The sequence below is a fragment of the Harpia harpyja genome, chromosome Z (genome assembly GCF_026419915.1).
Source record: "Harpia harpyja isolate bHarHar1 chromosome Z, bHarHar1 primary haplotype, whole genome shotgun sequence".
Taxonomy (NCBI): Eukaryota; Metazoa; Chordata; class Aves; order Accipitriformes; family Accipitridae; genus Harpia; species Harpia harpyja.
Genome location: NC_068969.1, coordinates 26,976,037 through 27,003,823, shown reverse-complemented (window position 1 = coordinate 27,003,823; position 27,787 = coordinate 26,976,037). Strand labels below are relative to the sequence as shown.

Genomic DNA, 27,787 nt, shown 5'->3' with positions numbered 1-27,787 from the left:
AACCTGTGTGGACAGCTTGTTATGTGAACGAGACAAAGAAAATCCAGCTGGGAACCGACAGCCAGTTTCAGGCAGGGGGATGACGAGGCAGAAACTGCTAGCTGGTCATGGGAGGTTACGGCATGCAAGCCTCCGTCTCCCTGCAAGCAAGACTCCCAAGCCCCAGGGGCCAGTGGGGGATCCCCAGTGACACCCTCAGAGCCATGAGCCCCTGCCCAGTTCCTCCCAGTGCCAGGGGAGCTCAGCCCCATGGGCTGGGGGACACCCACCCTCTCCTGAGCACCTCACAGACCCAGGAGTCACTGCCAGGGGTAGAGGACACATTACATGGGAAGAGCATTCCTAGATTGCACATGGCTTATTACAGGATGCCCAGGGGAGGAACCAAATGTAGGGAAACACAGGCATCGACATGGTTTTGGAAGAACAGAGATGGGAAAACAGAGGGATAAGGGGATAAAAAGTGGCCCGTTGTGTGTAAACAGGTGGCTGGTGGCCAAGGACAGATGCTGGTCTGTCCTGTTCGCTCATCAAGCGCCGTTTCTAACCCTTCCTGGGGTGAGGGCTCTCCCTGCGGTGTGGGTGCCAGCATCGGTGGCGTGGTGGGATCTGCATCTGCGTGGGGCTGCTGCCAATGAGGAGGTGAAGTGGTTTGGGAGCCCGGGCACTCTGTCTACCTGTCTCTGCGTGTCTGTCTGTCTGTTGGGGCGAGCCTGCAGCCTCTGGAGGCTTATATGTCCCGGAGCCAGAAAATGGGGAGACTGGGACACAGGGGCAGGGACTGGGCAGACAGCATCTGACCCCGGTTGCTGGAGGGACCCACACCGCATGTATGTCTGTCTGTGCGTACGTCTGTCTGCGTTCATCTGCGTGCCCCTTCTTGGTCACAATCAGCACAAACAGAAACTGAGCGAGACCACACAGGACACGTTGTCAGTCTCTCAGTCTTCCAGCACAAATGCAGATGGTCACTGACAAAGAAGCTTCAAAGCAAGTGATTCCCAAATAAATAACGCTGCAGGCCCCACAGGAAAAGAGGTTTGTCTGGACCTCAGGCTGGGGAGGCCTGGCAAATTCATCTAAGGAACTGCTCACTTATAAATTAACCCATCAGCGATCTCAGTGGGCAAAGAGGAAGACATTAATGGCCGTTTTCCCAGCTATTTTTTTTATTTAGTGAGGTGCCACTGAAGTTGCAAAATCCTTCATGAAAAAGCAGTACAGTCCATTGGGGGTCCCTGTTCCTGAGCTGTGAGAGCTTCCCAGCGGCAGCTCTAGAGAAAAGACAGGTGGAGAGACTGGTGAAGAAACCTCCCTCCCAAGTCAAAGAACGGTGCAGAAGATGCTCCCGTGGTTGTGGCAGCCCCCATCCACCCTGGTGGTTATGCTGGAAACCCTCTGACCACCAGCCGCCGCGCAGGACCCCAGGGCACCTCCTTCAATGTGAGGCCGTGCTGGGGGGTTGATCAGCATGCACTCCATATCAAACCTGGGAAAAGGAGAGACACCCCATGCGTGGCCATGAGTGGGGTGAAACGGTGCTTCCAGAGCAGCCTTAGAAACACTCCCTTGAGGTTCACCCTTCAAGGAGGAAAGGGGCAGAGCAGTGCTGGGAGGTGCACAATGCTCACCATAGGACATCTGTTCCAAAACACAAGTGGGACAGAAATGGTTGGAGAATTGAGACAGAACATCTTGCTCTACTGCAAAAACTACTTTCTGTGATTTCACAGCCAACACCTCTAAGTGACTGCAAGTTCTGCGAGATGGGGCAAGAGCCTGCAGACGAGAGTCAATGCTGGGACCTCCCAAGAATTGCCTAAAGGGGGCCAGATTTGAAAACCTAATGGAGGAATCGTAGTGCTAAGGGCACTGGAGGAGGTGCTGAGAGTCCTCTCTGGTGCACTTGACTTTCATGCTATGGGAGTCTAGAGGACCAGGTGAGAGCATCATCAGCCTGGGGGACCACATGTCCTAACCTCCCTCCAGTAATGCAAGTCTTCCAATTTCACTGTGTCCTCTCCCACACCCTGGACCAAGATTTGTGACCCAGAGAGAAGAGTCAAGGTCAAATTTCTAGCTAAAAAGAACAATACCCTCATTACCCACCCCTTGTATGGGTGACAGGGCTCTGGCTTTCCCTCCTCAGGCATCTGCTACAGAGTCCTGGTCTAGAGTGACCTGTTTTGAACAAGGCCTATAACGATGAGAGTCACTGAGATCTGGGTGACAGCCAGCAGCTAAGGAAAGCTTTGCAATACCCATTAAAGGTCCGCAGCTACAGCGGCACCTCTGAAGACCACCAGAAGACACATTCTCTCTCTACTGGCACAAAGACCAGGGTAGCTAAATCACGTCAGGGAAAAACAAGCACTTCAGGATCCATTTTCCCATTCATTATTCACATTGCTCTGGTAGCAAAAGCCTGGAGGTGGAATCTGGTGCCTGAAGCCAACCTCCTCCCCGCCAGCATAAAAGCACAGTGCAGGCGGGGGGTGGCTCTGGCTTTTCTTCCTACCTCTGACTCTGATGGCCCAGACCACAAACACCCCAGGGCTGTCCGTACTGCAGGGACAGCAGTGCAGTACACAAACTCAGCAGCCAGGCTTCAAAGGCAGCACTGGGCAGGAAAATGAGCTCGGGCAGATGTCCCTATGCTCAGAGACATCGTGAAGACCCACACTGGCTTGTCAAGGAATAATCCAAGCCCCTCAGTTGGTTTTCGAGGTATCCAGTGAGAGGCATCTTGGCTCTGCTTGATCTGCAGTCCTCACCCGCAGTGGTTCACCACACAAGTGGGGCTGATGCCACGGGTCAGCGGGTGTGGGAAGCTACAAAACCAGAGCCCTCCTTAACACAGGAGCACAGCAGTGGCTCCAAGCTCACAACTGCACCCCATGGTGCCAGGGGCCTCACCTTTTCTTGAAGGTGAGAAGCATGTTGTTTTGGATGACGCAATCCTCTGCATTTGACACCGGCCGCAAAATGGATTTCTTGGATCTCCCTTGGAAAATGAGGTTTTCCTGCACCAGGCCTTTGGCTTCATCAAAGAGAGCAATCCCATAGTCCTGAAAGGACTGGATCCTGTTCTTCGTCACCTGCAAAATAAGCTTTAGATGGGATGGCCCAAGCAGGACACCGTTCAAAGGGCTCTTTAGTCAGCACAAAACCAAACACCAAATCTCTTCTGCAGGCTCACTAGCACTCCCTGGCAGTTTCGCAGCATACCAAGGGTTCAGACTGGATGCGCCATAGCCATGCGCACACAAGCTTTCCCAAGACCTTCCACACATTACTGGTGGCCCCAGCTGGCAGCTCAGTTGCTGTCAGTGCTAGATGCTACAGGCTTCCCTGAAGCTGGTACTGAACCCCGTGGTGAAACACAAGCACAGATGCTGCTAAACACGAACCTGCTACTGCTCCTTGCCCTTCAGGTTTCAAACGGCTGGACTTACAGGCTGTCACTTCTTCGTATATGAAAAAAGAGCACTTAGGAGTCTCCTCTTCCCAAGAAAGACAAGGCCACAGCTCTTGCTTTGCCACCATCTGGAAGATCAGTTTGGTCCTTTCTCCTCCTTGGATCCACAGCAACAGATGCTGCAACGCTCCTTGCCCAGCACTTCTCCCCACCCAGTACCGCACACCATCTCACCTGCTCTCAGGCATTTCTCGGGCTCTGCCAGTGGGCAGACAAGAAACAACAGCACCACGACATCGCCAGTACTTCAACAAGGACCTATGCCCCCTGCTCTGCTCCCCAAATGAACCCTGCAATATGTATCCTGCCTGCGTGCTCCTGGACAGCTGGCACCACAGAAAATTCAGTGGTTTTTACCTTCTGGTCCAGAGGACAATGTTTTTCTACAGGCATGGTTTTCAAAAGGAGTCTGCAGCCCCTGCAGGACTCATGCAGAGCATTTGTCTTGGCGGGGCTTTCTGTATACTCATTTTAGGGGTCCCTGACGATGAGTTAAATTGCATTTATCTATCATTTTGATGCCCGATGGCTTCACCTCAATAAAGAACAGAACGGAGGCAACCTTGAGCCAGGTATTAACCTTGGGAACTGGCTAGATGCTGGAACACTGCATCTAACTTCCAAAAAATCTAGTTCCAATAAATCCAGTTCTTCAGCACAGCTCACACAGCCTGCAAATCTCCAAGAGAGGCCTACAGGATCACCCACTTGACTGTGCCACTCAGTTAAACACAGGGGACAAGCCTGGGAGAAGATGGACTTTGTCGAACGTCATTGCACCAAAATGCACAGGATTCCCTTTGCTGCTCTGAGAGAAGAGAGGTCTCATCTACAAGCTATCTGCGAATCCGCATGTGGGAAATGATGACTGAGCTGTCCTTTACCAAGGTTTAAACATCAGACAGATGTGACGAGCCACCTGTGGATCACTGTCAAACAGGATACAGCCTTGAGATAGGACTTCCAAAATTTACTCTTTGTCACTGAGCAATGGCGTGAGCTCGCAGAAGCCCTTCCCCCATGTGCTTGCCCATCTGAAAAGCAGCTGCTGCTAATAGACGTCCTTTCACACTCCCGTCACTGTGGGCACCGAGTGCTCTGGGGCAGCACGGCCAGCTCTGGTGGTACATGTGTGCTTTCCTGCTGCATGTGAGCAATAATAAGCGTGGACCCAACAATGCTGAGGTTAGGGAGATCTCACCTCCTCCCTCTGGGCCCTACAGAGCACTTCTAAACCTCTCTTGATGGATGTTAGGATGTGACACACTTCAAACCCACTAGGGATGGAAACGTCACTTTCTTCTGAGCAATGCATTCCAGTTTTGCACTGCTGGCCCTATTAAAAACAAAGGCTTACTTAACTCCCACCTATGTCTCCCCTCAAACAATTTCTGCTGACTTTCCTCCAGCCCATTCCCAGTGGCTGCCCACGAAAAAACCTGGAGTTAAGGAGTGCTGGTGGAAGGGAGCTCTGGAGTAGGACTGTCTACAGCACTAGATCAGAGCAGCCCTGGCTTTTTTCTGCCAAGCCTTGGAAACCCCCAAGGACAGTGACCCCACAACACTCTGTGACCTGTCCCAGGTCTGCACCACCCTCCAAGGCAAGAAGGGTCCCGCAGTCTCCCACCTGGACCTCCTGGTGCCCAGGGACTACCGCGAGTTGTGCTGTTGACCCTTGTTGTACTGTCTGGCACTGCTGAGAAGGCTTGGCTCTGATGGCCCTTCAGGTAGCTGTGGGCTGCTTTTAGGTCCCCCTTGGCCTCCTCTTTGCCAGACTAACCAAGCCCAGCTCCCTCTGCCTCATCTCATCAGTCGTGTCCCAGCACTTGCCCACCCTGCTCTACCATGGACCCTCTCCCTTTACTCCACCTCCCTCGTGACCTCGAGGTCCCAAACTGGACACAACATTCCAGGTGCACCTCCCAACGCCAAAGGAGATGGGGGACAACTTTCCTCGATCAGCTGGACACAATTCTAGCGTAGCCTGGAAATCACACCCCCCCTCTAATCACAGGATGGAATCCTGATTGTCTGCTCCTCCTGCTGGCAATGCCAGGGCAGTCCCTCCTGTCCTGCTGGCTAACTGGGGGCTTGCTAACTGTCTTCCCCCTCACCCAAGGTGGGAGGGCAGCAGCAGCAGGCTCTGTCTCGCCTCTGCCCCTGGCCTTAGGGAGGCACAAGTCGGTGCCCCCCCCTCAGCTCTCCGCAGGACGCACCTTCATGTCCGCTGCTTGGAGCAGCTGAAGGCCACACCTGTGGTTGCCGATGATGTCGTTCTCCATGATGATGCCCTCTCCCTTGGAGACGATACCGTGGCTGCTGTTCTCATAGATGCCGTTGCCACGCAGCTCCACGCGGCACTCGGCCTCGACAAGCACGCCTCCCCGGCTGTTGCAGGAGATGCTGTTGTTCGCAACACGCGTCAGCTGGCTGCTCTGCAGCACCACCACCCCGCCGTCACGGTTGGCATGAATTACGTTGGCGATGACGTTGAGCGCCTCACTGCTCTTGACGTGCAACCCAGCAGCTGCCAACCAAAAAGAAGAGCTACCAGTTAAGAGCCTGGAGCCTCAGTCGTGACAACCACAAACATCTTCCTATTTCTGACAGCTACCCGGTTTCTTCTGCCATGATACCACTTTCTGACACAGAGCTTAAGGACCAAAACCCACCCATGCTCAGGTCTCAGCCCACCATTTCTCCAGGGTGCTCCTGGCCTAGTGGCAGCTGAGGCAGATGCCAGCACTGGTGGGCCAAGACAACACACCGTTCGGCATGCCACCCCTTCTCCTGGAGCCCAGGAAGACCCCCGGACCCCAAGCTCACCTCCGTTGTGGTTGATGCTGTTCAACTCCACCAGTGCCACGCTGATGGGACGCCGGGCAGCCGGGTGCTCCTCCTCACGGTTGGGGTCGTTCTCCCCGCCAGCACCTTCCCTATCCTCCTGGAAGTTCTCGCTGCCCCCCTGACCGGGGGGGTAGTCACCAGCGTCGTCCTTGTGGCAGAACACCGCCACTCCGTAGATGCTGTTGTGGCTGATCTGGTTGTTGATGAGGTGCGGGAGGCTGGAGGACGTCATCCACACACCGCAGCCCTTGTTGCCTGCAGTGTGGGGTGGCATAGCCCACCAACTTAGCAGTGCTTGGAGACCCTCAGCCCTGCCCCAAAGCAGCTGGTAATCTGTGTGCGGTGCAGGTGGGATGGAGGCGATCCTCTTCTTTGAGCACACATGAAGGGCTAACCCTATATGTCAGGGGCTTACAGAGATCCTTTGGCCCTGACTTGGTCCCACTGGGCCAACTCAAGTCCACGAGCTCAGTGCCTTCATTTCCCCACCTCCACCCCCTCCTGGCACTGTCCCATGCTCTGAACCCAGCTCAAGTCGCTCGTTTAACTTACGCAACCAGGAGGCAAACCCCCACTGCCCTGGGGCTCTGCGGGATGCCCAGGGAAGTGGTGGAGTTACCATCCCTGGAGGTATTCAAAAAGCGAGTAGATGGGGTACTTCAGGACATGGTTTAGTGGGCATGGTTGATGGTTGGACTCGATGATCTTGAAGGTCTTTTCCAACCTAAATGATTCTATGATGGTCGGGCACAGCCCTGTCCACCGGCTCCATGCACAAGTGGCTTTGCCACAGATGGGCAGCCACAGTGCTGGAAGTCCATGTGCCCTGGTCTCTCCTCCTCCAGGACTGGGACACTCCGGAGCCGGGGAGCGAGCAGGTCCAGGAGCACTGAGCTGGGTTTCCCCAAGGCTTGGCCTCGGGAGCTCAGATGTGTTCTCCAGTGTCTAATACACGGGCTGAGCTGCAGCTTCACCACCCCCAGGGTGGCTGAGCCCTACGACCACCCTCCTCGTGCCCGGTCCACTGCTGTTCCAAAAACCTCCGGGAACTCCCTATCTGTGTACCTTACCCTCGCTGCAAGGGGCTGACACTGGCCACCAGCACTACTGGCCACCACTGCCTCCAGCATTACTAGCGGGACAGACGGACAGACAGATGCACACAAAGCCATGCTACGGGACTGGCTGCATCCCATCTCGGTCCTAAACGGGACCAGGGAAGGGCACAGCCCCTCCAGGACTCAGACCCCTGCCCCGCTAGCGGTGGGCTCTCTGCAGCACTTGTCTCTCTGCAGCCGCTTTAAAACCCCTTTAAAAAAGCTGTTTCCAGTTTCCTGAGAAAATCACACGGGGAATTTACGCCCTGTTAGACATTAGCCCAGTTGTTAGATTACAGACCCTGCCAGACTCCTCCTGCCCTGGGTTAGCTGGGTGCAGGACAGGAGCAGACGCAGCTCCCCTTGCCCCGTGGGGACCATGCGTCCTCTCCTGCAACCCTGTCCTGCACGAGGGCGATGGGGCAAAGCCAGTTTCCCTCTCGGGGCTCAAAAGGGAAGATCCTGCCCTCCACTGGAGACAAAGGGGTGGTCTTCTCAGCGGGGAGAGGCCCCCTCATGAGCTGCAGGCCAGCAGCACTGGTGGCACGACCTCTGGAGTGCTTGTGCTGGGCTGGTCCTGGTGCTGTTCCCAGCCAAGCATCCTGGGCACACACCACAGCTCCATCCTGTAGGCTGGGTAATTTATATAGTTTAGCATTAAAAGTATTTTATGTGGAAATGCTGCTGAACAGTTGTCTGCATAGTTGTAAAATACGATTTTGCAATCTGATTTTAGCTAAAACGTAGACTAAGTAAAGCCATATATTTGTTAATGTCTAGGTCATAGTGACACTGCTTGATTTAGGATGACCATTAATCGATAGCTTCATTGTGTAGGCCATGCTTTGCTAAGGACTATACCCTCGAAGAGGAACTGAAGACTGGTAAGAAGGAAACATCCTGCTCCAGAAGGTGCCAAAAGCCGGATGATTGCCAAAGAAGCATGAACTGGAGGAAAAGTAAAGGCAGCAGGAGGAGATCGCAACCACCGACTCAATTCAGGACCAAAAAGACTTGCCCACCCACACCTGCAAGGAGCATGGTTGCTACTTTACATAGCAAGCGAGGCTAATTTAAATATAACTAACCAACAGTAGATGAGATGGTGACTACTAATGACTGAATGTAAGTTTAGGCGGGTTTTTACTAATCACGTAACAGGATAAATACGTTGTAGTTCTCTGGTGTGGTGTGCTAGCTTTGTGGAACTATCACCTAGCACTCATCTCTGCACAGACATGAATTAAATAAATATCCCAGCTCTATGTGTAAGATTGGCTTATTGCACACCAGGTACCGAACGCTGCCTTTGAGACAACACCCCTGGGCATGCCCCACCAGCCCCCTCCCGGGCACCCACCGCAGCTCCAGAGCGCACCGGAGGCAGAAGGCAGCACGGCAAGCCCAAGAGGACAGCGGAGAAGACAAGAATCGTTCTTCCCTGAGCTTGCTTCCTTACCGTAAATGGCATTTCCTTCAATGAGGCCCTTCCCGCGCTCGCCCACCACCACGCCATCCGAGTAGCCGTAGGAGATGAGGTTGTTCCTGAGGATGGGGTCACCCCCATGGCGGATGTCCGCACCGCCCCACTGGTTCTCGCAGATGACATTCCCTAGGGCCAAGCAGGGAAGATGAGGTGGCCACACAGGCCTCCAGCCCACGGAAGAGCAAGGAGACCTGGCAAGTTGAGACCTGGCCCCACCGAGAAGCTCCCATCCCCTGCGGCAGAGCCCAAGCCTCAGGAGCTTCCCCGTTCCCCCATTCCCCTGGCAGTGCTCTCCCACACAGGACACTGGTCATTAGCAGTTCTAGTAACTGCTACATCCCTGTCCTTTGAGGTGTACGGCAGAGTGGAAAACCACTCGGAGGTTCCACGACAGTAGGAAAACGTCACTGACAGCTTTAGCTTATAAACTGAATGGCACGGGAGGAGAAAAAAAAGCAGTCCATATGGCAGATTGCTCTGGAGCTCAGTTCCACATGCCAGCTGGGCCAGAGACAAAGGGAACAATAATTTGGAGGGCACACTGTGGGAAGACATGCTCCCTCTGTCAGTGGCAGAAATGCCAACTAGAAAATGCAAACCAGGGGATTATTGCACCTAAAGTCACCCAAGAACCAAAACAAGATAAATTTTGCAATCAAACAAACAGACAGAGGCTTAAAGGCAGAAACAAACTGGGCATAACAATGCCATTTTCATTCCCATACCTGTGATTTGGCCTCTCCCGTTCTCATTCACTGCTATTCCAGCAGCCAGTCCCTGGAAAATATGGTTCCCACTGAGGTAGGAGAAGAAAAGAAAGTTACCAGCAGCAGCGTTGCCTGCTCATGGTTTGCACCAATGCAAGCGCAGCAGGTCCCTGCAGAGGCACCAGTCTCCCTGGCTGGCTGCTTGTCACAGCCTGTTGCCTGTGTCCAGCAGCGAAAGCTGGGCATGGGACAGCCACACAGCGAAGTGCAGTGAGAGGGAAGCGCAGTGGGGAAGGTACATGCAAAGCAGAGTGGAGCTACTCACAGGCGAACCACTTTCAAGGAGAGGAAAGTACAAAAGAGGCACGGAGAAACACATGTCAGTAAGAGCATTCGAAGAGTGGGAGGTGCGCATGAGCATCCAAACGGCCACCGCGTCTGACCAGTTATCTATTCTGCCAGGGTCCTGTCTCCAGGACCGCAGCCACAGGGAACATACGGACAGGGAGAACCAAGTGCTGCCTCCCGCAGCCCAACCTCTCTGCCCCGCTGGCTACCTGCACCCACAGTTACCCCCACCCCTGAGACGGACTTTCCTTCTCCTCAGGATTAAACTCCCTCCTCTGCAAACCACTCTGCACGCTCAGCTCTCCCAGCACCATGCAGGACACCCCACGGGGAGGCAGGCCACCCGCTGCTGGCCACCGCAGCCTCACTACCCCTGTGGGCAGCACGGAGCAGGGGGTCCAAGCTGCAGACCCCTGTGCCCCCACGGAAAAGCATGGGAGGCACACCGTGCAGTGGCCAGAGCCCAGCTAGGTGGATGCCGCAGAGGAGTCTGCGGGGGCTTTAGCCCGTTTCTCCCATCCTCCCCATCCCAGGAAGGAGATGAGAGACTTTATCAGCCATGGGACTGCTGCTCCGAGAGGAGCCCTGAGGCCAGCAGGCAGACAGCGATTGCAGTCGATGGCACGAAACATTAAACACGGTGGCAGGAGCAACTCCCGCGCTGGGTGCAACGGTCTGGAGAGCACATGTGGGCCCTGTTGTGCCCAAGTAGAGGAGTCACCCACTGTCCCCTGGGCTCCCACCTACCACCCATCAGGAGGAACAAAGCCCAGGAACCCCAAGCCCACCACCAGCTCCTCCTCCACGTGACCCCGAGTCTCTGGCTTGCTGATGAGGTTCAGAGCAGGAGAGCAATTAGGGTGATCTCGAGCTCATGTTGACCTACTGAGCGCAGTGCCTGGCACAGACTCTGTCCCAGCGTCCACCCAGGAGCGCCGACTGGATGCGGCTCCGCTCCCCAGAGCAGAGGAGCTTCTACGGCAGCGAGCCGGGGTGGGAAAGCTGCGCCCGTGACATGCGATCACCAGTGATGCGCCATCACCAGCGCTGGCAGTGGGTGCAGGGGTGGTCGCAGCACTTCACGCTGCTCCCAGGGACAAGTGCAGGCGAGGTCCGCTCCACCTCGCCGGACAGCTAATGCCTCTCCTGTCCTCAGCTGCCCCGGCACGGCTGCCCCTCCGCTCACAGCTGCCTGCTCAGGCAGGACCGCTTGGTCTGGCAGCTGAGGGAAGCCCCCACTGCCTTGCCAGAGCAACGCAGGCTATCAGCGGTGCCCAGAGAATAGAAAGCTGCTTGTGGGCTGCAGCGACACGTCCACCTGCCTCTAGAAAGAGGGACCAGGTGAGAAGAGCGCACAAGGTGCCTGTACTTGAAATCCGTGCTTGCACCAGCAGCTGCGAGGGTAAGGAGGAAAAGAAGCCATGAAACTATCCCAGAGGCAATCCCCCAGGAACACAAGGTGGGGGGGGTGTCTCAGCTGCCCAAGTCCCACCGCTGCAGAGCAGTGCCCTCCAGTGCTGCTCTCACCAGCTTAGGGGAGCGGACAGTAGCCTTCCACCACCTGGCACCATCACACTCCGTACCTCCCAGCCTTGGCGTCGGCACAGCAGGGGACATGGTCTTACCCAAACAACTTTTTAGCTGCTGCAGAGGGTACCTCTGACTGCAAGATGTACCAGCCCAAGGGCCTGTATCATGCTTCAAAATGGTACTCAGCACCCACATTGCTGGCAGACTTCTCAGAAGGATGCCTCCCTGCTTTTTGCACAGAGCCCCTCAAAATACCCCACTGAAACCTGTCCCCTAGCCAGGCAGCTGCAGGCAGCGACACAGGACGGAGCTGGGCTTGCAGCTCTCAGGAATGGGCAAAACATTATTCTGTTTCCAGCTGTGGAAAAGGCACCCAGCAAAGGACATTACTCCTACCATAAACACCCCCCTTCTGCCAGCCCTGCCTGCCTGCAGCTGTACACGTCATCCTGTCCGTGAGTCCCAGCCATGCCAACAGCTCCCGTGGAGCTCCATGCTCAACACAGCTCCACGTGGCACCACCAGGATAACACCGGTGCACGCAGCCTAAACCAGTGCCGGAGCCTGCCTCAAGACAACACAGATGAAAGGCAGCACAGAGCAGCACGCACAAGCGGAGCACGGGGGGCTCCTCCAAAGTGAGCGGCTGGTCAGGTGAAAAAAAGTGTCTTCCCACCGAGCTTCCTCCCTGCCTCCTCCCCATCATCTCCTACGTGCCAACAAGCACGGACGGTCATACATCAGTCATGTGCAGGCTGGGGTTGCCAATGAAGTTGCGAGAAAGTATGGAGGGAAGGAGATGTCGTGAATCTCTCCATCCCGCAGCGTGTCTCCTCTGCACTGCTGGGCCCTGCCATTACAATACCACTTTTCACAGAAATCAATACATCTCTCGGAGAGCACTTTCATCATCCCTTGTTAGAACGCCTGGCCCTGACCCCTGTGTTTTCAGGGCTGGTACATCTGGTGCAGACTTCTCCTCTCCAGGTCCCAACCTTGACTAAGTGCCTCAGTAACCTGTTCTTAAGAGTCTGTACAGGCAGTCTGTCTAAAACTCACCAGCTCTGCACACAGATCATGAACCTGCAAGAAGTTGCTTTCATTAGGTCTGCAGGTCTTGAGGGTGAAGCACTGTTAATTATCAACACTTCCAGCATGTATACTCACATCCTAGCTAGGGGTTGATCCAGGGCAACCATTTTCTTCCCTTTGTGACTGTCCTGGTTTCAGCTGGCGTAGAGTTAATTGTCTTCCTAGTAGCTGGTATAGTGCTATGTTTTTGAGCTAGGTATGAGAAGAATGTTGATAACACACTGACGTTTTCAGTTGTTGCTAAGTAATGTTTAGTCTAAAGTCAGGGATTTTTCAGCTTCTGATGCCCAGCCAGCAAGAAGGCTGGAGGGGCACAAGAAGTTGGGAGGGGACACAGCCAGGGCAGCTGACCCAAACTGGCCAAAGGGCTATTCCATACCATGGGATGTCACATCTAGTATATAAACTGGGGGGAGTGGGGGCGGGGGGATCGCCGCTCGGGGACTAACCGGCATCGATTGGCGGGTGGTGAGCAATTGCACTGCACATCATTTGTATATTCCAGTCCTTTTATTATTACTGTTGTCATTTTATTAGTGTTATCGTTATCATTATTAGTTTCTTCTTTTCTGTTCTATTAAACCGTTCTTATCTCAACCCACGAGTTTTACTTATTTTCCCAATTTTCTCTCCCATCCCACTGGGGGGCGGGGGGGGAAGTGAATGAGCGGCTGCGTGGTGCTTAGTTGCTGGCTGGGGTTAAACCACGACAGTGACACACTCCACTCTATAGCACCTTGGTGAGTTGTCACACGCCTGTTTCTTATCACCCACAGGCACAGTGAGAGGCAGGAAGGGGTGGCAGTACAGATGAGATGCCCCTCACATCTGTAACCAATACCATGCTCCAGCTGCCATCTCATTTCTGGGTTCATTGCTACCAGTTGGCGTCAACCTGAAGAAAGCCTGCCGGACACCAACACTAACATCTAAACCAAATGGTATTAAACAGACACGACTCAGTAGCTCCAGGTGTTTAAAGCAGAAAGCTGAATTGGAGTAACAATGATTGGAGTTCTGAGGTCCATTTCCCCCTTCCCTGCAAAAAGCACCATGACATGTGTGAGTTGTTCATCTTGAACACAACCTGTGTCCTCCTCAGATCCAGGGGGAAAACCCAGGACTGGCACTTGGCAAAGACCTGGGTGCAGCAAGCAGATAGAGGGAAGTCACAGAAAGGCACTAGTGCACCATGGGCCTAATCCTGCTCTATGGTGGGGATACAAAAAAAGAGAAGAAAAGTGTGCACAGTGGGAGGAATAATTCTTAACAGATGAAGGAGGAGAGAGAGAAATCAGTGCTAGCTAACATACCTCACAGCAGGGTTTCCATTATACAGAATATAAATGCCAGCTTCTTTATTCCCATAGATCTGATTGCTACGGATGATGCCTTTTCCGTTGCCAACGACGACAATGCCCGAGCGAAGGCCACTGTGTATCTTATTGCACTATGGTTTTATTTTTGCACATGTAGAGAGAATAAAAGCAAAAGGAAGGAAGGTCACTCATAAAAGTGAGCAAGAGGAGACAGCAACCACAGAGAAAAGCAACAGCTCCCAACCCTGCTGGGGAAAAGGGCAGAAGGGTAATTAATCCAGCTGCCAAGAAATCACTCTCAAATGGTCAAGGCACACTTAACTTTTACCTTTCTTTGGGGTTCTAGTACACAATGCCTAATTTCCCTTCCCATCATACCTGCAGCCTTTTCTTCCTCCAGCAGCTCCTGCTGACATCTCCAAGGGCTGCCCCGGACCTGGTGATGCTTTGTTCTCCACAGCCCGTCTGACACCGGGCAGGGCTGGTGGAGCTGCAAGTCCAACACCTCCCCATGGCCACCAAGAGGAAAAGACCCTCAGTGGCACCTCACAGGAGCTGGAGGCAGGAGTCCAAGCAGGGGGCTTGGCGTTACAGCATGGTGTCTTTTCTCAAGCTGTTAGACGGCGCTTTGCACAGCCTGAATGACCACTGTCAACAGCCACAGGGCTGCTTCTCTCCACAGGGGCCAACATCTCCCGTGAGGACAGGGGTACACGGGGACCCTCTGCGCAGGACAGCAGTCCCAGTCCAGTATCTCGTGGAGTGGTGGGGTAGGAATCGCCAAACCAGGCAAAGCGACAAGCAGCAGCTCAAAGCTGCAACCGAGGCCAGACGTGCCCTGCGGCTCCGTGGGTGAGCTGCCACCTCCTCCTCCACGGGCCTGCAGCTCTGCCTGCCCCATCTCCTGTGCAGAGCTCACATGGAGAGTTTGATGCAGCCAGAGGGTCACTTGGGTGGTAATTCGTATCTCCCTCTCTGTCTCCCCCTGCACAGTGAGGCCCCGGTTCCTTCAAGGATGACTACAGATACAGTGTTCAATAAACAGGGACAAGGTCACCCACTGCACAGCTGGAGACACTACTCATTTGGAAGAAAAGCCTTGCCACCGGAGAGCAGGCTGCTGCTCCCCTCCTGGCCGAGGCTAGGCAGAGCGCTGAGACCCTCCACCAACTCCTAGGGTAGACAACATGATTCCCAGTATGGGAGAAACAATTTACAGTACAGTGCCAATTTACCACCTTCTCATTTACTGCATTGCTTGCACGAGTTCACTCATTACACAGGGGTATTTATCTGATAGGGGAACATCCCCCTACCCTGCCCTCTATGCACAGCAATTTTAAGATACATACCATCAGATAGAGCGGGAGACCATGCATGTACCATCAGGCAGCACTTTGCTGTACCTTGGGGTTAGCTGTAGTCTAATTCATCAACAAAACCCTAAGAAACAGGCTGAAGGTCAAAGCTAATGGAAAGGTCAGTGGTTTCTATACTGGGAGATGGATCCCTGCTGCCCCTTGGAAAGAAACAGCATGTGAGAGAAAGAGCACGCTGCCCTCCAGCACAGCTTGGAGGGGTACGTACCAGAACAAGGGGGTTGGCGCCCTTACGAATGTCCACTCCAGCCTCAGAGTTCGAATGGATGTTGTTGTCTGCAATCAGGCCTCCTGCTGACAGGCGCAGGAATATCCCTGATGCTTTGCAATGGTGGATGTCATTCCTCAGCATGATGACCTGCAGGGAAGAGGAGAAGCACCTGCAGTTGTAGTTAGAAGGTCGAGGACATGAAAAAAGGGTATAGTTCTCCCTTCTGCAACCTCTGTGCATCTACGACCTCTCTGCCTCTCCCACAACCTGGGGTGTGCCAGGCACACAGGCCAGCTGAAAGGAAGATCAGTGTGTGTGGACAAGCGCTACAGTTAAGCCTGTTGGGCATTACGCACTGGCATGGGTCTGCTTGGGGATGGGGACCCCCAGTGCTTGGTGCTGCACAGCTGGAGCAAAGATATCCTCTTGGCATGACACATCCCTCCGCTTGACAAAGCCGACGTTCAGGTGTGCCCAATGGCTTCGTTCGCTGCATTGCGATTGCACGCCATCAGCAACAGTGAGTGGCCATTCCCCGTCCCGTCTCCACACCACTCGTGGTACAAGAGACCTGCCCCATCCCTGCTCAGGCAGTCCCCGTTTGCATCGGCATCCTCTCCGTACGCAGTCGGCAACAGGCTCCCTCCTGACTCTGCTGCACAGAGCTGCTCGGAGGTGACATGTCAAATACTGCAGAGACTCCCACGAGTCTCCCATGAAGCTGAGCGGGCCAGTGCACTACAGCACACACGCTCAGCACACGACCTGCCCATTCACCTGGCGCCTTCAGAACAAAGATCCTGCCATTCGGGGGCAGAAATGGCCCAGCCAGCAGACTGAAGTCACTGACACCACTCTTAACAACCTCGTTTCCTCTAAGCAAGTAAGTAGTTAAATATTTAGGCAGCAGCAATCTTTTAATATTTTCCAGCCAAACAAATTCATGTCTTAAATCCGTGTCTTACGAGTGCCAAGAAATAATCTACAAATTGCCTTTGCACATCCCACTTCAATGAGCAACACAGATCAGAAGGTAATTAAATTATACTTCCTTTTATTTGCTCATTCCAGAAAGGTGCTTCATTCAATCTCTTGACTAAACGTGGAGCTCAGCAGGGCTTGACAGCCGCCTGTCTTCATCAGTCACGCTCGGCTGCCCGGGGAGGGAGCTACAGGAGGCGAGAAACACAGGCACCCACTCCGGTTGGGTCCCACACACCAGACCCTGGCCCAGGCTTGCCCTGTGCCAGAGGGTCCTGGCTGTGTGAGGACACGGAGCCCTTACCAGCTCTGCCGTGCTCCCGCTTTGCGTTGCACCTTGCCCTCATCTCACAGGCAAGCATTTCACTGTCTCCCACTGCCTGATGCTCTGACACCCACCTCTCGACAAGAGCCTCTGCCCTAATTCCTAGCTGAGCAAAATGTCACTGGGAGCAGCAGATGGGCTGGCCTCATCTCCCTCCCGTTTGCTACCAGTTAAAACCAGGCTGCTGAGCGAACTGGAAGCAAACCAAAGGGAATAAAAACAGAACGTGGTCCAAAGTGCTGGACCTGCATTTGTCCGCCAGCCTAACTCCCACGAAAACAGCCCCCGAGCAGCTCTGAGCATCTGAGCAGCACGGCAGAGCTGCGTGAGGTGCCTCTGCTCCCTCCTGCCACCATTCTGCGTCTACGGGTCGGCCCTTGGGAGGGCACCTCTGCTACGGGTATCCCTTGGAAAGAAAGGAGCCGTTCTCCACTGCCAAGAAGCAAAGCATTCCTGCACAGGTAACAGTGCTCTGCAGTCCTGTGGGGACTACAGATGGGGAGCTAGCATCATCACAGCAAAGTCCTTTCCCAGAACCGGGTGGAAAAACATGCCCCTTCCTCCCCCTGCACAAAACTTCCATTTGCAGTCTTTTAAAGCGATACACTGAAAAATGGGTCCAAATCCTGGGCTCCCCCAACCGAGCGGTGGGGATGCTCTTGCTCTGGGCAGGTGGCTGGAGAGGAGCCTCCCAAGCTCCCCCGACGCTGCCGCCACTGGGGATTTTGGCAGCGTGATTCTCCCTCCAGTCCTCGCCGCCACCACCATCCTGTCTGAAGAGGAACACAGGCACAGAGATGGAGAGCTCCAGGCCAGCACACGGTTAGATGATGCTGTGCTGAGGGAAAAACCTCGGTTCAGCCTCCAGCACATGTCCCTGGCCAAAATCCCTCCTTATAACCCATCTCTGCCTGCGGCAGGCACCCACCCCTGCAGGCTCTCCTGAAGCAGCCAGGACTGGCCATGGAGAGGGGCAAGACGACGGATTGACACCGCAGTCCCCACGTCCCTGCATTTGTGGTATGGGCTGTGCTGGGACCAGCCAAGTTGATGACAACCAGCAGCACTTTTACAGGGTGAGAGTTTAATTTACAGGTAGCGCAGGCCTGACTACATGACCCCAGCATGCCACCGAGTTAATGCCTCCAATTGCAATTACAACATTACTGCATGCAGAAAGCAGGTGGCTGCAAGTGACCCGCCTTTTGTTTGAGCTCGTTAACCCAAGCCATGCACAGGAAAGGAGCTGGTGGAGCAGGAGGGAGAGGGAAGAGGGCTCACAGCAGTCTTCACAGCACCTTACTGTTTTGTATGCAGCGCACTGCGTAGGTCAGATCCCTGAAGATGCTTTCTTCCAGTTTTGCTTGCCCTCGTGAATAAATGAATATTCCTCCCTTCCCGTCCCTGAAAAGGCACTGTCGGATGATGCAGCCTTGCAGAGAGTTGGCCAAAGACTGGGCCTCCTTGTCCTGCTGCAGCTCCTGCTGCAGAGACTTGAGCTTAAGGTCCTTCTGAAGGGCATGCAGTCTGTTGCTTTGGAGTCTGCTGTCCATAATGTCAGCAAGCGTGTGACTCAGGCTGTGGTCTTGATAGGGCAGTTTGTACATAGCCTGAGCATCCTCTTCATCGTCACTGTGTAAATCACTGTCACTGGAGTTTGAGTCGAGGACCGAGTACTCCTCCTCCTTTGCTGCCTGCAGGTTCTCTCCGAATTCAGAGTCCTCCTGGGCTGAGCCAAGCAGGTCTTGAGCACCCGCAGCAGAGAGTAAGCTGCTTTGTTCTTCCCCTACGACAATCTCACATGTTCTCACTGGCCCCAGCAGCAATTCCCCCAAGCCATCCAGCTTGGCCATGGGGCAGTCGGCTGGGTCGGGCTCCCGCATGGATGCTGCGCAGGACTTGGCCAGCACGGCTAGGTGCTTGCAGGCCCAGTTACGGTCCGAGCTCGGGCAGCCCTCCACAGTTACAGAGGCGTTCTCGCTGCCGGTGAACTCACAGTTCTCCAGGATGCAGAGGGCCACACTGCGGAGGTAGATGCTGGACTGGCTGAAGGTGCAGAACTTCACCTGGCACGTCCCTGGTGCATGGATCTGCAGCTGCCCACTTTCAAAATTGCAATTGTCGAACTGGACATAGCCTGAGGTTGTCTGGAGAGTAAGCACAAGGTGACATCATTGCACAAAGCAAGAAAAAAGAGCCCTGTATGTATCATGAAGTCCTTCCACAGCAAACAAGCTCATGCCCACAAACACAATATGCGTTCAGGTGTCAGAAATACAAGAAGCTCACCCAGGCACAGATGCAGTGCTGGAATCTGAGTTAGAAAGAATCTTGCAACAAGTGACACCTACTGACTTTCTTCCCTGCTGGCAACACTTCCCTAACTTCCCTGCCAAGACACAGCTTTGCATCTCAGCAAGGGCCAGCAGTCACACACAGGAGCAGACAGGGCCGAGATGTACCAAGATCACTAAACCTTAGCAACGTTCCCTACACAGAAAAGTTTGCAACCCTCAGAGATGTGTATTTGCCAGCTGGCATGGTTAAGGGACTCAGGGTTTTCCAGGGTGAAGCAGCAGGTAAGATGATATCACCTGGTTGGCCTGGAAAGCTACAGTTCTCCCTGGAGCCATTAGTGTATATTTGGTGGAAGGATGCTGCACCCACGATGCTTCAAGTGCAAAGCAAAACAGGTTAAAAATCTGTGCCATATTGCTGCACAGGCATTATGTTCTGACACTGCAGTAGGAGAGACACCATCAATTCCTTGTTCCCTGGCTGCAGTTTCCCATCTGACTTGCTGGTACTTGCAGAACTGTGCGCCATCCCTACCACGGCCTTCCTGCTTTGCTAGGCAATGCACACAGCAATTTATGGGCGCTTGGCAAACCACCAGGATGATTGTGCATGGCCAAATATCTCTCTCCTGCACAGGCAGGGCAAGTATCTGCTTATCTACGGAAAAGGCCAACAGAAATGTAACAAGGTACTGAGGAGCCAGGTCAGAAAAACTGAGCAGTATGCTTGGAATTTCTGTGCTCCTAATTTGACTAGGAATCTCCTAAGTTGTTATTTTCTCTTCCCAAGTTATCCCTCAATTGCCTAGTGCACCACATTAAAAGCAGACAGATCAATAGCTTGTGACAGGTGAGCTAGGGCAATTTTACAGAGATTTCCAGAGTTTGCAGCCAACACACTGTCCTAACATTTGTTTTCAGTCTTGAGTACTCTCAGAAGTGGTCGTACCCTGAACAGGTTTTGAAATGCATTTCTTTGTACCCAAAGACAACCACACAGAAATCCCTTCAGCCTGCTCCAGACTGAATCGTACCTTCCCTTTTTTTAATTAAAAAAAGCTAATTAAAAGGGACACAATCAAATCAGCTTCTGAGAGGCTGCTTGTGAAAGCCTTTCTGAAATTGCAACTCGCAGGGTTTTAATGACTGCCAGTAGGATTGGTCTAAGTTTGCTTTTTTGTTTTTCATTGAAAGATTTGGGAGGAAATGCTCTCATTCCACTGACAGCAGCTGAAGGGCTGTACCATCACCCATGCAGAGACCAGCGTGACAGCCAGAAAGGCGAAATGCGGCCACACTGACCAGCCAAATGGAGGAGACATCTCTGAGCAAGACACCACACGTCCGCTTCAGCAACCCAGCATGTGGCCATGGACAAACAGAGACTTTCTCAGCGGATTTGTGACCCAGCTCTCCCACCGCACGCCGGTGCATTATGTTTCTCCTGGGGACTTTCAGACTGCTTCAGTTAAATATGTCACATAATAAAATGGTGAAAAGGAAATGAAACTGTAAATTATAACTAATGATGGTCTGAGTCATCATGAGGAAGGTCTCATTTTCAGAGGTACAGCTCCACGGGAGCTCCACGGGTGCAGCACACACACTGGGGCACGTCCCACTCTGGACCAGTCAGCAACTGTCCATGGGGACCAAAGCACCGTCAGGGTGGACCACAGCAGCAGGGCTGGAGCTGTGATCCCTTGTCCTGGCACAGGTCCGGAGAAGACCCTGGGCATCCCGGTTGAGGGCTCCCAGCCCAGGCTGAGGGCAGAGTGCACATCAGCGGCAACCGGTTTTAGGGGCAGCGGGGCTGGTGTGGAGGGCACCGCGGGGAGTGCCAGCTCCCGGGGGTGCCTCTTGCATGCCCAGCCTCTCAAGTCGCTCACGCCTCGCCATGTGGGCATTCGGAAAGGCGGCTGGTGAGAAGGGGGAAATCACTGAACAAAGGAAAATGCCTGCCAGCCTGGGAGCTGGGAGCCAGAAACATCCATGAGGAGTGCAGCTGCACCTCTGAGGTGCAGCTGGGTACTAAGAAACCAGAGACATCCTGAGATAGCACCACTGAGAAAACGAGGGGCTGTAATGGCAAGTTATCATCTGGAAAAGTGGAAACAGTCTAGAAAAATAAAATTGCTCTGAAAGAACAAAAACATCATCATCTACTGGCTGTTCCAGGTGAAAAACGGAAATTAACAGCAACTACTTGTTGCTCAAAGTGGTGGTGTGCTACACCCTTTTAAAACAGACTTAACTTTTATCCAAAATGGAGCCTCTCTCTCTGAGAACATCCCATCCTGCATGTACTTCTCCTTTCCTAAACTGGCTGAACTCTCCACATGAACCTGCTAGAAGATCTCGGACCCTGGCTGGGGATGCCTGCCCAACGCCAGACTGTGACAGAGGGCATCTTTGATGTGAGACTCTGTTACTTCGCTGGTCCCCTTTGGCCCCGCTTTTGGAGTTGATTCGGTTTGCCCTCCCATCTCTGGGATGGCTGGGTGCCCCTCTGGGATGGTGTAAGAGATGCGCCCACTCTCACCAAGTGAACAGTGCTTTTGTGGAGGCATCACCGACAAGTAGCCCTGACTGAAGTCAGCCCTGCCGTGCAAACTGTGAGAACAGTGCCAGGCCAGATCTTCTCAGGGACTAAGGAGTCTAGGCCATGCCTTATCAGGAGCTAACAGTACCACCCCGCGCTGGGACTAAACAAAACTAGACAAAATTACAGCTGCGTGATAGCATATTTCCATACATTCTGTATGGTACGTCTAAGTATTTTGATGGTTTTAATATTTTGTACCAGCCGTGGAAACTGGTTTGCTGCTAGGTGACTGTAAAAGTGAGATTTGGTAAATAATTATTAGAAATCTTATACTAACACTATGATTGAAACAATAGGCAAAAGTATAGCCAAGCAATTAACTACTAGAGGTAGTTACTCATAAGTTTTGCAGTTCTTTGCGCTTATGACTAGATGTTCCTGTACGCTAGATGAGAACAATGTTGAAACTGACCACGTGTGATTGATTGAAACTGCGTTAAGCTTCAAGATCAAAGAACAAGGACAAGAATAAAGACTTCAAGGACAGCCAGCAAGAACTTCAAATGGGTCAGCGGTTGCAAAAGCAGCCCTTTGACTCAAATGGATCCTTCATTGTGCATGATTGGATGTAGGCAGTACTAAGATAATCAGTTGCAATTATTTTTATATATATGTATACTGATCTGATTAATATGCAATTAGTTATTCTATATAACCTGTTAGTCCTAAAGCTGTGGTATGCACGCTAGGTGGAACTATCCCCCATGCATCCAGCGCTGCAATAAAGAATGCCTGCTTTCTAAAACTCCAAAACAAGTCTTAGAGAGTTTCTTCGACCGGCTTTTCGGTATCATGTGCACCTGCACAAGAGTTCATCACTTTACACTATAAGTATCTGCAGCCAGCCCTCGAGCCCATTTAGCTCTCCTGTATGGCAGCAGGCTGCATGGTGGTGATCTGCCTTCAGCAGGGATGCAAGGTTACTCCTTGAGGCTGAGAGACCCCTTACCCAGCATCTGATACCTACAGCAAGGCAAGCGACATTTTACATTAGGCCTAAAAGTATATTGTACGCTAGTGACGTTTATATATCCAGCTGTATCTTAATTATTGGAAGTGTAGTAAGTAGTAGTGTTTGACCGCCATCTAAATTATTATTTAAATCATTGTCAAATCAGTGTTTCACTGCCTAAACACTGCTAACTGCTAAATCTGCTATGATGATGCTAAATCACCATTTGATTACCATTTCATTATTATTCAATCATCAATTAATCATCATTTGATCATCATTTAACCATTCATAAAACCCTTCTAGTTTACCCCACCATGATGACCTCTCTTAATAATTCTCCTGCGACAGATGGTTTGGCACCTTCTGAAATCTGTCTAATTCTCTTGACACCTGTATTATAGAACCATGTAAGTTACCTACCATAAGCATATCTGCTGTTGTATTGGTGGTAAGTTTGCAGTAACCTGCCATAGTATTTACCTACTTGTTCGCTGCTGTTATGGGTTGTTGCTATACGATTGATTGTTTCTGTTACTGATTGCTGCCGTACTATTGATTGATATTGTGTTATTGATTGCTGATAGTAATCTGTAATAGCCTGATATATACATATTTGCTTTATTAACCAAAGGCATTCTTGCTAGTGGTGGTTTGTGTGGCATTTCTGGCGATCTGTAACGAAGTAGAGACAGTCAGACGACAAAGCCCCTGAGCCCCCACGCATTAGGGAGTCCCGCGAACCCCCCCGGTCGCACTCTGCGGATACCTGCAGACCGAGGGAAGCCCCTCGGTTGCGACAGCTCGTTGGCCTCGCCATCCCCACCGCCCCCCCCAGCTCCGCCAAGCCTCACCTTGTACACCACTGAGGTGAAGCGGGCCGGCATGAAGACCACGTTGCAGAGGCGGGCGGTGGGGCAGTGCTGGTCAATGCTCACCAGCAGCGCCACGTCCCCCAGCTTGCCTTGCCCCACGACTTCCACAGGCACCTTCAGCAGCACCTCACTCTGCTCCTCGTGCACGCCGGGCAGCAGCACGAGGCAGTCGTAAGGGCTGGCAGCAGCCAGGGCAGCCCGGAGGCTGCTAAACTCACCCCCAGCGCCGACGCAGAGCCGGCGCCGGCCCTTCCTCCTCCGGAAAAGGGAGAGGCAGTTGGAGGACTCCGGGTCCTGCGTGTTTTTGGTCCAGGTTTTGGAGGACAGGTAGTGCTGTTTGAAGGCTTCTCTCCACGACCGCGGCTCCACGCAGGGCTGGTTAGGCCAGTTGGGGTGTCTGTGCTCCAGGCAGCCCAGGCAGAGCTGCCGCCAGCGCGTTTTGTCCAGGCTGAGGACGAGCTCATACCAGGTCCTGCAGACCGAGCTGCAGCGGCCCAGGTCGGGGAGGCGCAGGTAGGATAAGATGAGCTGCCACAGCTCCGCTGGCAGGCCGCCGACCTCCATCGGCACCTGCGAAGGACAGGACGCACGAGTCAGCGGCGCGCCTGAAGAGCTTCTGGGGCACAGAGGGGACGGCGAGGCTCAGCCAGGGAAGGGACGCCGTGCCGACGGGGACACGCAAGTCCCTGACGGACACGTCTCTCCAGGGACAGAGCCGTACAGAGCAGCAGGCCGGCACACCTCAGGCGGAGACCATGGGATCTGACCAAGCAGCGTTCAGCACACCCTACGGCGTGCTCCCTCCACCGTCACCCTCCCTCCCTCCGTCTTGGGCCAGCAATCCCCAAACAAGCCGTTCTACGGTCTCTGCTCTTTCGGGGCAGTTAAAACCTTGTTCCTTAACCTTGGGGCTCAAAGACTGCGCGGGAACAAGCACATCCATCCGCCCCAAGCAGGCCGCTGCATTGCCGCGTCCCCTGCCTGGCTTCTCCCTGCCACGCTCTGTCAGACCTCAGCAGCCGGCCGCCCCAGCAGCCACGACGCTTCCCTGCACCGGACTGCCAGGCAAGGCAGCGGTTTTGGGGGGGGGGAAGCCCCCCCCTCCAGCCCCAGCAGGACTCCCCAGCACTCAGAAAGGCAGAAGGAGCAGGTGGCTGCGCACAGCAATGGATGGAAACCGTGCTGCCCGGGCGGCCGGCTGCAACGCTGCTCTGGACAAGTCATGGCCGGCAGCCTAGAAGGGCGAAGCTGAGGCCAAAGCTTGCCGGGAGAGCCACAACTTTCGGCAGAGCCGAGGGCAACCGCTCAGCAGCACGCGGGCCTTTTTTTGAGGGGGGGGCGGCTGGCAGAGGGTCCCTGGGAGAGCCATCTGCCAGCTCTCGCCCAGCGGCACGGAGCGAGGCGCCAGGAGCGAGGAGCCGCCGAGGTGGGGTGGGTGCAGGGTCAGAAGCCCCTCTGGGGAGTGAAAGGCATGGCTGGAAGCGTGCGCTGCACGATGCAGGGCTGCCACGAGTTTGGCTTGGGTCGCGCTGCGAGGCGGCGGTGGCATAGCCTGCGGGTCCTGCATGGCTGCTACCAGGAATAGGGGGGCTCGCAGGGCTGCGCTGCAAGCGGGAGAGGGCTGCGAGTCCCCAACCCCGGCCTGATGGTCCTGTCTGGGACGCAGGGCTCATTAAGAAAGGTGTGAAGCTTTCTCCAGAGGCTGAGTTCATCCTGCGGCCCAGCACCCGGGGACACCAGCGGGACCCTCTGAGCAGAAGAGGGATTGAGAAGAAGAAAGCACTCGTAACTGCTGGCAATGCACCACCAGCAAAGCAGTCACGGCTCGTAATGGACCCCAGACACCCGATCCCACCCCGGCATGAGGCTGCTGCTGCCGATGGCATGGAAGACCATGTCCCTCTGCTCCAGCTTGTGCCACCACCTGCCTAGCGTCGTTCGCTGCCTTGTCCTGCCCTGCGAAACAGCGGCTGCCAGTGGCACGATGCCCCTCCTGATGACAGGACCTCAGCCCCCACTTCCCACGCTGGCCCCCCACCCAGCACATGCAGTGGTGGACCAGCCTCCTGATGCCCCATATGCTCAGCGACCTCTGACCGCTCTCCACAAAGCACTAGACGAGCAGCTTAACTGAACAGGGAGATACCTCACAAAATTTGGTATTTTAGAGTAGCGGTGTTATTATCAGTGTCCAGAAAAAACAGTAATGCAAAATGGGGAGCTGCACCATCCATCAGCACTCTCCCTGAAGCAGCCCGCTTTGTCCATGTTGTCCAGCGCGCAGCAGCCAGAGATCAGTGCCCTGGTGTGGTCGGAGCCCTACAGATAACACAAAAAAGCATGTACGTCCATGGACTGGCTTCAGGTCAGCTGAGCGGCTGGGAGAGCCGTTGCTGGCAGGAGCAGCTCTGACCCCACACCAGGCGGTTCTGGCTTTGTCCCTGCCCACCCCACCACTGCCAGCTCATGCCCACTTGCCAAGAAACGCACTCCAGCAAGGACTGTGGTTACCCTCTAATGCCAGAGTCCATCTCTCATATGATGCTGTTAAAAGCAACCAGGAACCAGGCTCCCTTCTTCTCTCACGGATGCACATTGGCAAGGCAGGCAAGCGCTTAGTGCTTTGAATGATACTGACCAAATTTTACTTCTCGCAGAGCACTTGACTTCCAGCTATCCTGCAACTATCACAAGGTGCTCAAGAAAGCACAGACTTGCCTTGAAACTAAATTTCAAGTTAGTGCTAGGGTCCTACACAACACCTGGGTACCCAGTGGGGAATCCCCCACTTTACTAGAAGAAAGGTAGATTTGCTGCCACACTCCCACAGCAGCACTCCACGCAGTCTGCTGGGAAGGAAGGTCTCGTGACAGCGGTGCCACGTCCCTCACGGCTATGGTCTGCGGGCTCGGCAGCTCTGCTGAGCCTCTCCCCCAGCACAACATCCCCAGCTTGGGCTTTGCGGTGCCACAGAAACCAGACACCGACACTGGAAGAGCGAGAGTTTTGAGCAGAACTTGCAGGGGGCACGACTTAGTCTCACACCCTTTCAAGCAGGCAAAAAGCTCAGCACTTTGTCTTTGCTGTTCCTCTCCCTTTTGCAGGCTTATCACTACGGGTTAATTTGCAACAAGCCTCACCATTAAACTTTGTGGTAGCAGTACAAACACTAAAATAAAAATGAGCCACTGTTATTTACTACCGGACGACTAAAACTGATCAAAGCCCACAACAAAGAAACAATAAAACCACAGGCTCTGTCGGTGCTTTGTATCCTCCAGCACCTCCCCAGCGAGAGGCGATACCGACGTCGAGCCCAGCCAAGAACCGAGGATGCCGCCTTTCTCAAAGGACACGGAGGAGGCCTCGATGACTGCTTCACGCCAGCCTCACGGCCGTCGGGGACCAAGCACCCAAGTCCCCGAGCCCCTCCGAGCCGCCCCAGCACAGAGCCCGCAGGCAGCCTGGGATCAGACGGGTTGTTCTCTCCTGACGACGCTCCGCCGTGGAAAAACACCCGCGGTCCTCCACTCAGGACCACCCCGCCGGGACGCAGCATCTGATCCTAAAAGCAGCTTCTCGCCTCCCTACAAACGGGTCCGCGGGGGTCGGCACAAACCCGGGGCAGCACTGGCAGCGGAGAAGCTGGAGAAAGAAGAAACCGGGCTACAAGTTCTGCCGAGCCTCCCTCCGCCGCGATCGGCGGCTTTTCCCTGCCTCGTTCACCGAGAGCTCCCGCGGTTCCCGCAGCGGCGGGAGGCGGGGGGGGGGGGGGTTGCTCTGCCCGGGGCAGCAGAGCCGCTCCCGCCGGGCAGAGCACGATCCCACCGTCCCCTGCCCTTGCCGGACCTGGCGGCGCTCACGACTCGCGTGGGTACCGGGACTGGGCTGCGGCCCGGCGCTCTCCCGGTACTCCGCCGCCGCTCGGGTCGCGGATCCAACCGATGCCGCCGAGGTATCGGACAGCACCGGGCAGCAGGCGGCGCTCCGGCCCCGCGGCAGAGGCCGTAGCCCACGGGCGGGTGGGGGGGGGGGGGCGATCCCCGCAGATCTTCTCCGCCGGTCCAGCCGCCCGGCCGAGTCCGCCGCTCACCCCCGCTCCGCTCCGCTCCGCCGCGCCGGCGGGACCCGCGCGATACGCCGGGGGAGGGGGGCGTGGCTCAGGGCGGCTGCCCCGCCCCCTCCCCGCTCGCGCCTGTGCCCCCGCGCCGCTGCCTGATGCATTGGGGCGGGGTGGGGCCAGAGCCACCGCCCTCCC

At 54.4% G+C, this 27,787-nt stretch overlaps 1 protein-coding gene across 3 annotated transcripts; it reads right to left on the bottom strand.

Annotated features, from left to right (window-relative positions):
- Positions 1 to 1,147: 1,147 nt before the first annotated feature.
- On the bottom strand, positions 1,148 to 27,538 carry FBXO10 (F-box protein 10). 3 transcript variants are annotated; one of them, XM_052777022.1, is made up of 11 exons: positions 27,379 to 27,538; positions 23,509 to 24,099; positions 18,099 to 18,947; positions 15,492 to 15,641; positions 13,899 to 14,035; positions 9,634 to 9,704; positions 8,882 to 9,034; positions 6,305 to 6,580; positions 5,695 to 6,005; positions 2,917 to 3,098; positions 1,148 to 1,489 (listed from the first exon to the last, which is right to left on the bottom strand). In XM_052777022.1, the coding sequence occupies exons 2-11, from the start codon at positions 24,091 to 24,093 to the stop codon at positions 1,324 to 1,326; spliced, it is 2,880 nt and encodes a 959-aa protein (XP_052632982.1). In that variant the 5' UTR covers positions 24,094 to 24,099; positions 27,379 to 27,538; the 3' UTR covers positions 1,148 to 1,323. The 3 variants fall into 3 exon arrangements, 2 of the variants coding, with proteins under 2 accessions (XP_052632982.1, XP_052632983.1); XR_008233487.1 differs by having other exon boundaries at positions 1,469 to 1,489; positions 2,917 to 4,407; XM_052777023.1 differs by lacking the exon at positions 1,148 to 1,489 and adding an exon at positions 1,496 to 1,641.
- Positions 27,539 to 27,787: the final 249 nt, after the last annotated feature.

Bases quoted from the DNA above. Each gene is read 5' to 3' on its own strand.
- FBXO10 (XM_052777022.1), bottom strand. From the start codon at position 24,093: ATGGAGGTCGGCGGCCTGCCAGCGGAGCTGTGGCAGCTCATCTTATCC. The intron at 15,642-18,098 runs GTGCTGTGAAGA...TCTTCCCTGCAG, and splicing joins GCTGCATACAAAACAGTAAG to GTCATCATGCTGAGGAATGA. The intron at 14,036-15,491 runs GTACGTACCCCT...ATAAAACCATAG, and splicing joins GCGCCAACCCCCTTGTTCTG to TGCAATAAGATACACAGTGG.